Source organism: Nestor notabilis, unplaced genomic scaffold, assembly GCF_000696875.1.
Source record: "Nestor notabilis isolate BGI_N333 unplaced genomic scaffold, ASM69687v1 scaffold11742, whole genome shotgun sequence".
Classification (NCBI taxonomy): domain Eukaryota; kingdom Metazoa; phylum Chordata; class Aves; order Psittaciformes; family Psittacidae; genus Nestor; species Nestor notabilis.
In genome coordinates this window covers 1-7,954 of record NW_009917045.1, presented here as the reverse complement: position 1 = coordinate 7,954, position 7,954 = coordinate 1, and the positions used below count along the sequence as shown (strand labels likewise).

At 41.6% G+C, this 7,954-nt stretch overlaps 1 protein-coding gene across 2 annotated transcripts; it reads right to left on the bottom strand.

Moving 5' to 3' along the window:
* Positions 1-2,582: 2,582 nt before the first annotated feature.
* On the bottom strand, positions 2,583-7,234 carry SOD2 (superoxide dismutase 2, mitochondrial). 2 transcript variants are annotated; one of them, XM_010024902.1, is made up of 4 exons: positions 7,021-7,234; positions 6,038-6,154; positions 4,249-4,428; positions 2,583-3,100 (listed from the first exon to the last, which is right to left on the bottom strand). In XM_010024902.1, the coding sequence occupies exons 1-4, from the start codon at positions 7,232-7,234 to the stop codon at positions 2,955-2,957; spliced, it is 657 nt and encodes a 218-aa protein (XP_010023204.1). In that variant the 3' UTR covers positions 2,583-2,954. The 2 variants fall into 2 exon arrangements, with proteins under 2 accessions (XP_010023204.1, XP_010023205.1); XM_010024903.1 differs by lacking the exon at positions 6,038-6,154 and having other exon boundaries at positions 2,585-3,100.
* Between the last annotated feature and the right edge of the window lie 720 nt (positions 7,235-7,954).

Below are 7,954 nucleotides of genomic sequence, written 5' to 3'. Positions count from 1 at the left end.
ATTCCTGCTTGTATATAGCTGTGGACTTTCTACATTCAGACTTAAAAACAGGATACAAGGCAGCAGGACAAGCTCACCAGCTGACTAAGCAGGACATAAGTGGAGCTTCTGCTTCCCCAGGTGCACAGCAGAAGCTAAGCCTTACTAGCATGTGTTAGTCTCACATTGCTGGCTTTAATGCCTCAGCAAGTGCTGGTGCTGCTTGAGGAGCTCTCTGTGGCTTAAGTTCACACTGCCCAGAGTTAACTCACACTTCCTCCAGAGCTTAAGCACTCCCTTCCAAAGCACCACTGTAAAGACACGTTTCTCTCTGTTCTTTAAGAGCACGCAGTACGAAGAAGATGCCTGACATACACATTACAGCACTCAACAAAGCCCTGCCTCAGCATTCACTCGTTATGAGAAGGACCACTCCACTGGGGTATCTTGATCTCCGCTATATGCTATTTCACCATATCATATAGTCTTTAAGAAAAAAAAAAGACCCTGCCGCTTCATTCATCTTCAGGCAGACTCCATGGCAAACACAACATGCCACCTCTCTACTTTGAAGGTACTTCTGGGAAGTAAGAAACAAAGGATTCCGTTCGTACCTGAAGGGCCTGCTCCTTTAAAAGAATGGCACTGCTTCACCCCCCACTCAACCCACCTTACCTGCAGGATTTCGGTAAGCTGAAGCCTGACAACTAAAATCTAAGTATTGGCCTTTACTAATCCAGATATCAACCCAACTTGCTACAATTAAGCTTTTTATCTATAGCTAGCAACACATGATTTACAAGTTATGGTAAATACTGTTCCTTTCTCTCCCTAATTATCAACAACATTAATCAACTGTGTAACCAAGTCCTCAAATGCAGGATTTCGGTAAGCTGAAGCCTGACAACTAAAATCTAAGTATTGGCCTTTACTAATCCAGATATCAACCCAACTTGCTACAATTAAGCTTTTTATCTATAGCTAGCAACACATGATTTACAAGTTATGGTAAATACTGTTCCTTTCTCTCCCTAATTATCAACAACATTAATCAACTGTGTAACCAAGTCCTCAAAAAGGACTTGCCTCAATAGTCTTTTTTGGAATACTGTGGGCTATGTGAGGTATTTTGCATTAAATGAAGCATTCTGAAGTGCTTGGAAGGAAACACTCAAGGACAGAGGATAGGAACATTAAGTTTGAAAGATGTGTTTCAAAAACTGATCACCCCAGTAAATAATTACAGCGAAGATTTTGGTTTTAATTGCACCTAGGAAATAATTTTTTCTGCCAGAGCCTCTATCAGGGAAAAAGAACTATGTGATTTTCTCATGGAGACCCAGCCTTCCTTTCTGAGAAAAGCTGAGCATAGCTTGTGGCAGAGCTTTCATTCAGCAGCTCTCCAGACTTACGAGGATACTGCAGACAGGAAGAATATGGACCATTCAGGGCCCTTCAAAAGATGCCAGTACTGATAACCAACTGTCCTGGGTTCAGCCACAGCAGTCATTTTTTCTCCTTCTTCGTAGCTGGTGCAGGGCTGTGTTTTTGACTTTCAGTCTGGGAACAACGCTGATAACACCGATGTTTTTAGTTGTTGCTCAGTAATGTTTACTCTGACCAAGGACTTTCTCAGTCTCATGCTCTGCCAGGGAGGAGGGGAAGCCAGGAGGAAGCAAAGCCACTTTAAATGTGAAATAAGCCATGTTTGCACAACTCATTTGCATTAGACGTATCTCACCAGCCACAGCTTTGGTTAATGACTGAAGACTGTTCCTATGGTGGTGGTGGTTTCTCTCCCTGCATCTCCTGATCAAAGGCCTTTCTTCAGACACTTCTCCCCTTAACCTTACTTGATGCTTCACAAGAGCAGCCTAGCAGTACGGTACTGTAAGCCTATTCCTTGTTTCCCTGAGAATCCATTCTGAACTTCAAGAAGCATACACTGAGAAAGCTCAAAGAAAATGTACACAAGGCACTATGTATGCCCAGCAGCATCCCGCCGGAAATCCTTGCAACAAAATAAGAAAAGAAAAAAAAAAAAAGGGGGGGAAAAAAAAACCCCAAAAAAACAAACCACTCCATTTCTTTTTCAAGATCTTTTGGGCATGCTTTTTTACACCACAGAGTACTTCATTCCCACCTCAAGCTTACGTTTAACTTGTTATAACTGCTTCTGGAACACAGCTACAGAGAAACAATTTATACTTCAAATATGCATGTCATCAGCCTCAAAGGATGTTTCAAGACGTTCCTGAACAGCTAGTATGAAACTAGTATCACATGCTGACATTCAGTTCCTATATGAACAAGTTAGCCCGACACAGGACTGTAGTGTCTTGTCCAAGGTAACGCTTCTATTGCATCAGTGCAAGACAAGAAGATCTCATGTAAGAGATCCAGGAATTGCTAGGGATGGCTGAAGGCAGTCAAGTCAGGCAGGCACAGCAGCACCTACTGCCCCTTTCACCTACCCTTTTAATCTGCAAGAAAGCTCCACAGCTGTAATACAACAAATTACAAAAGGCATTTCTCTTCTCCAGTAATTTTTAAATCAAGTAACTGGACCAGCTACTACTAAAAACGAGTCTCTTACAGACAGCTATAGAAGATTCTTCTTTTATTTCTTTATAGCAACATTAGTACATATTTCCACTTAGGTATTTTAGTGCAACAAGGAAATCCATTACCTCACAAAGCTTCAGCAAGGTGGTCTATGTTTCTATATGCAATGGAAAAGATTATTTCAAGTGTCTCCCTTTGTTGCACAGCAGTTTAAAGCTTCAAAACTCTAAGTAAACACCTTTCACAGAATTAAACAAGCAGACACTTTGCTTGATTATGAAATGCTTTTGTTGGATGAATTAAGTGTTTTCTGCAGTAGAACAATTCGTTTGTAAGCCACAGGCACTACTACAAGAGTGATATCAGAGCAGAAGTGGTGACATTTTAGAAGTCTGTGTAAGAATTCCACTCTACTTTTTGCAATCTGCATATCTTGAAGATACATTCTCCCAGTTGATCACATTCCAGATGGCTTTCAAATAATCAGGTCGAACATTTTTATACTGAAGATAATAAGCATGTTCCCATACGTCGATTCCTAGCAAAGGAATGAGACCTGTAAAAGAAAAGAAAAGAAAAGGGATAAGTGTTGTAGATCTATGAAAACACACTTTACATGTAAAGTTTTATATTACATCCCCAAGCTGTACCTGATTTCTGAGTCTTTATCTGCAGGAAGACAAAGAGCTCTCCAGCAGAGAGGTGCTGACTGCAACGTTTTACAGAACTGTTTACTCTCCACACACACATTGCATAAACTGAAAGAGCTGATCAAGATAAACACCTACAACGCTCTAGAACTGCCTTGAAGAGATAACTGAAACCACTGAATTTTTAATGGGGAGTTTTCAAGAGGGTAGGTGTGAAATTTACCCCCATCATGCTGTTTGTCCCTATGCTACTTTTTTTCCCTACTGATAAGCAGTAACACGGCTGGCTGATAGTACATGAAATTCTTTGCCAGAATGTATTTTAAAGATATCTGCAATAGGATTTGGACTAACAGCGACTCCAGGCAGGACTGTCATCAGCCACAACCTCTTCCCTCTGTGGAGGGTGTCCAGCCTGCCATCATCACTTCCATGTCTCTCTAAGCAAGTAAAATTATCTTCAGAAGCGATCATTGCCACTATTATGCTGCTTGACTAACTGTAATACCTATCCACATCCAAAGCTGATTTAATTGACATTCATTACTCTTCACTAATATTAAGGAAGCAGATTAAAGCCTTCCATTTTAACCCCAGAGTTACTATGTCCACCGTCCCCTCTCCTGCTGTTTGGCCTACAACGACAGTTCTGTGAACAGCCCCTCTGTCAGAGAAAAGTATCTGAAGGCAAGAGGCTTAATATTCCTCAATACAGGCAAACTACTCCAGTTATTCAAAGATGACCCAAAGAAGGTCTAAGCTAAAACTACTGCCTGAGAGTACACTTTCACAATATGCCCCATCTATTTCCCCTTAGACCGGACAGACTTTAAACCCTACTGGTCTTCACAGTTTTTGAGTCCTGCCTTACAAATGCTGTTTTAAAAACTGCAACTGGTTTTCATTTTTGCTAGTAGTGACATTTGGTTTTCCAGTCCTATTTATCCAGCACTTTCTTCTCAGCTTTTTTCCCCACAAACCCCTTTTCAGACCTCATACACTTGCCTATGAAATCTACAAAGAGAGAAGCAGAGGGGAAGGAAAGAAACTTGACCTGTTGTTCCTTGCAAAGGGTCTTGGTTTGCACAAGCAGCTATTTGTAGGCGCCCCTGCTCCTTGTTATAGCCAAGCCACCCCCAGCCTGATCCCTGAACACCAACAGATACAGCTGTCAGCTTCTCCTTGAAGTTTGCAAAGGAACCGAAGTCACGCTTGATGGCATCCATCAATTCTCCTTTAAAAAAAAAAAAGATACAAAAAGCTCACAGAACATCAGGTGTTACCAGGAAATAGAAGGAAAGAGGAACAGAAGCATTTGGGCTCTGTGGGAAGGAAGTGTGTCTAGACAAACAGAGTAGTTGCATCATTAATTAACAGTTCTATCCCAATCTGCTTAAGAGGGCAAGCAGACTGGAAAGAAATAACCAGAGCAGTCAAACACACTATCCTCAAGACATAGTCAGGGTGCTATCAACTGGACATTCAAGGAAAGAAGGTAAGGAGCTAGTCTGCGTGTCTAAAAGGACAACATTAAGTGGCTGTGATTTGTCTTAGTACAAAGAAATATTTGGACATCTTTTATATCAGTATAATGAACCTACAACATAGTAAGAGGTATTTAACCACTTCCCTCAGATTTGAGATTTACATTTGCTTCTACAGTTGTCTATTTGATGAGTAAGTTACATGACTAGATCCCTTTATTATTACTAAGGTAACCTGTGCTGGGGCAAAGGAAGCAGAAACCAGAATGTTTAGTGTAACAATGCACTGCCAAACTACTTCCTTTCCCCTACACTCTAACACACTTGTGGTTTCCAGATATTTAAGTGCTTAAAACCTGAAGGTGGCTATGCTCCTTTCTAGTTAGCACATGTAAGAATACTTCATACAGTGCAATCCTGAAGAATTCTTCATTCCTTCCACCTTCAGACAGATGGCCTTGAAAATCTCCTGCCAATAGCTGCAAGTGCATCTTAAGACAGGCTTTAGCAAGCTTCCTACAAAAGCCTTGAGCCATTCAGTTGGAACCAAAAGATGACATTTCAAGACTCACAGAAACTTCACACAAATTGGGAGAGAAAAATCAAGTCTTTAAAGCATCTTCGCTGAGAATGCAACCTGAAAGCAAGCTGTATCAGAAATGGACTGATAGCAGACTTGCTTGTTTATGCTCTAGTCTTAAGTAGATCATCTCTGTACTTCCATGGTAGAGTTGGAAGCCACAAGCAGGTGTCACATATGAGCACTGAACCAGAGCACAAAGCACCTGAATTTACAGACACACAAACCTCATTCAAAACCCTCAAGTTTAATCACAACAGCTTTTCTGAGATCTGTATTATAGGGCCTTTACCTTTAATTGCAGGTCACTTGTAGATAATCACTACTCTATCCTCCCAAAGGGGATTTCTTCATTTAGGCTTTAACTGCTAAACTACCCCTATTCAAATAGGAGCATAAATCCAGCCACTAGGCTGGATGGTCTGCAGAATATTTCTTCCCTTTCTGTGAACTGAGCACACGTGGCAACTTGATTAGCACAGCTCTGTGTAACTATTTTCTCTTACAAAGACGGAAAGGACAATATAAAGCAATAGCCAAGTATTTTGCAGTGTACCTAAAATCAGCTTTAGAAATCAAAAATACTTAGCACAGAGCTAGCTTTTTATGTTTTTGGCTTGCATTCAAAAAACCGTGAATTCCTCAGAAGGATGGTAACTGTCTTATAGAAAGGCAAATTAACTCTGAAAAATAAAAATCCTTTCAAAGAGAGAAAAAAAATCCCTAGTTCTACTGGTCAATTAAAACTGATGCAACAAACCACTGTAAGAAGCACTAACCTTTAGGCTCTCCACCTCCGTTAGGAGAAAGGTTTGTCCAGAAGATAGTGTGATTGATATGACCTCCACCATTGAACTTCAGTGCAGGCTGAAGTGATACCTGAGCAGTAACATCACCTAACGAGGCAGAAGATAAAAATACATAGATAAATAAAAGCATCATCATCACTACGGTGGTCACTAAGTTGCCACGAGGCCTCCATCAATCTCCAAAATCTTTCAAGTCTTATTAAGACTTTTGTCGACACAAGCGAGCCTATACAGTAACCACTCCTTAGAAGTAAACTGATACTCTTTAGAAAGATCACAGAGAATATTCTGCCTTCCTAAAAGCATATACACATTATTTCATGTATTTTCATCAGTCTGAAAGAAAATCAAAAAATGCCATGATGGCTTGCTGTGCATTTTAGTGTCTCACACCAGCATGTGACCTACGTGACCCCTTAATCTAGAGCATAACTGACACCCAAATTCAGATCTCTTCACTGTGTGTTACATACATTAACTGTACATTTGTCTTGCCTCCATTTCTAGGTGACTGAAATTACTTCACAAGAATCAGCAGAGCTTCTGATGTGAAAGCCATCGAGGTGCATGGATTTTACTTTATATAAGTTTGTTACTAACCTTTCATTACCAAGTATTTGTTTAATAAAATGACTGCAATTTCCTCCTGACTCCATCTTCAAGTTATTAATGTAAATATGGACTAAATCCACAGCAGTCAATTTCCTTCTAGTTTTACAGTACTACAGAGAACAGAATCCATGCTTTTTAGTTACATCTAGTTTCCAGTTACCAGCACCACTGAAGTTTACAACGAAAGCTTGTAATACTTTATTAAAAAGGAAGCTTGAATTATGTAATCAAAAAAATTTAAAAGAAACTATTTCCCCTAGAAATAAGACCTACTCATTTTTCTCTTGTATTATCTGTGTCAACAAGTTTCCATCTCATCTCTTGACTAGGGACATACAAACCTTTTGCCAGCGCCTCTTTGTACTTCTCCTCTGCAACATTCAGGTTGTTCACGTAGGTGGCATGATGTTTGCTGTGGTGCAGCTGCATGATTTCTGCACTAATATGAGGCTGTAGAGCGCCATAGTCATATGGCAAGTCAGGAAGAGTGTGCTTTTGCCTAGAGGCCAAGCATCCCAATGGTGCTACCACCTTGGCACTGCTTCTAGAAGACATAAAAACCAGAAGGAAGAAGTATTTATTCAGGACTTGAGCTTCACTGAAGCAAACAAACTGTACGGTTATGATCACTGCTTTAAGTACATGGGGTGGTACCTTAGGTCAAATTTCCACTTTTCAAGAGCTCAAAGCAAGCACACTCTGCTGCTTAACTGCAATGATGAATTCACACGAAGGGCACAGATACAGGGCTCTGCAACTTATTTTTCCACTTCTCAAACCAAGCCCCGCCCCAAGCCACAGCAGAGCCACACACCCTCCCATGCATAAAGCCAGGGAAGGTGGGGGCATGAATGGAAAACCAGCAGTAACACGGCGACATTCAAAGCTTCACCTAATCTTTATTAATTAAAAACAGAAGCCAAGACATCCCTTCAGTGCCTTCCCCTCACCATCCAGGAGGTACCTGCATCGGAAACAAAAAGGCTGAAGACCCCAGAGGGTCACCAGCCTCCCGGCACTGCGCCTCCCCAGCACTAACACCAACACGTGTGTGCTTCCTCGCCGCTGCGGTGGGTACCGCACACGGAACGCACCGCGCCACATGACGGCAGGGCAGCCGCGACGTCCGGCACAGACCGCCCCGCGGGTTCTGCTCACCCGTCCCCGTTCTAACACCTCGCACTTGCTGTGAGACATGTCAGTGACCACGATGAAAGGAGAACCGCTGGGCCGAAAGGAAGATCAACTCCCGAGGCCTTTTTACGTTCCGCTGGT

Excerpts from the sequence above, each read along its gene's own strand:
- SOD2 (XM_010024902.1), bottom strand. The coding sequence starts at position 7,234 with ATGTCTTCTAGAAGCAGTGCCAAGGTGGTAGCACCATTGGGATGCTTG. Across the intron at positions 6,155-7,020 it reads CAAAGAGGCGCTGGCAAAAG|GTGATGTTACTGCTCAGGTA; the intron begins GTTTGTATGTCC and ends CTGCCTCGTTAG. Across the intron at positions 4,429-6,037 it reads CGGAGGTGGAGAGCCTAAAG|GAGAATTGATGGATGCCATC; the intron begins GTTAGTGCTTCT and ends TTTTTTTTAAAG.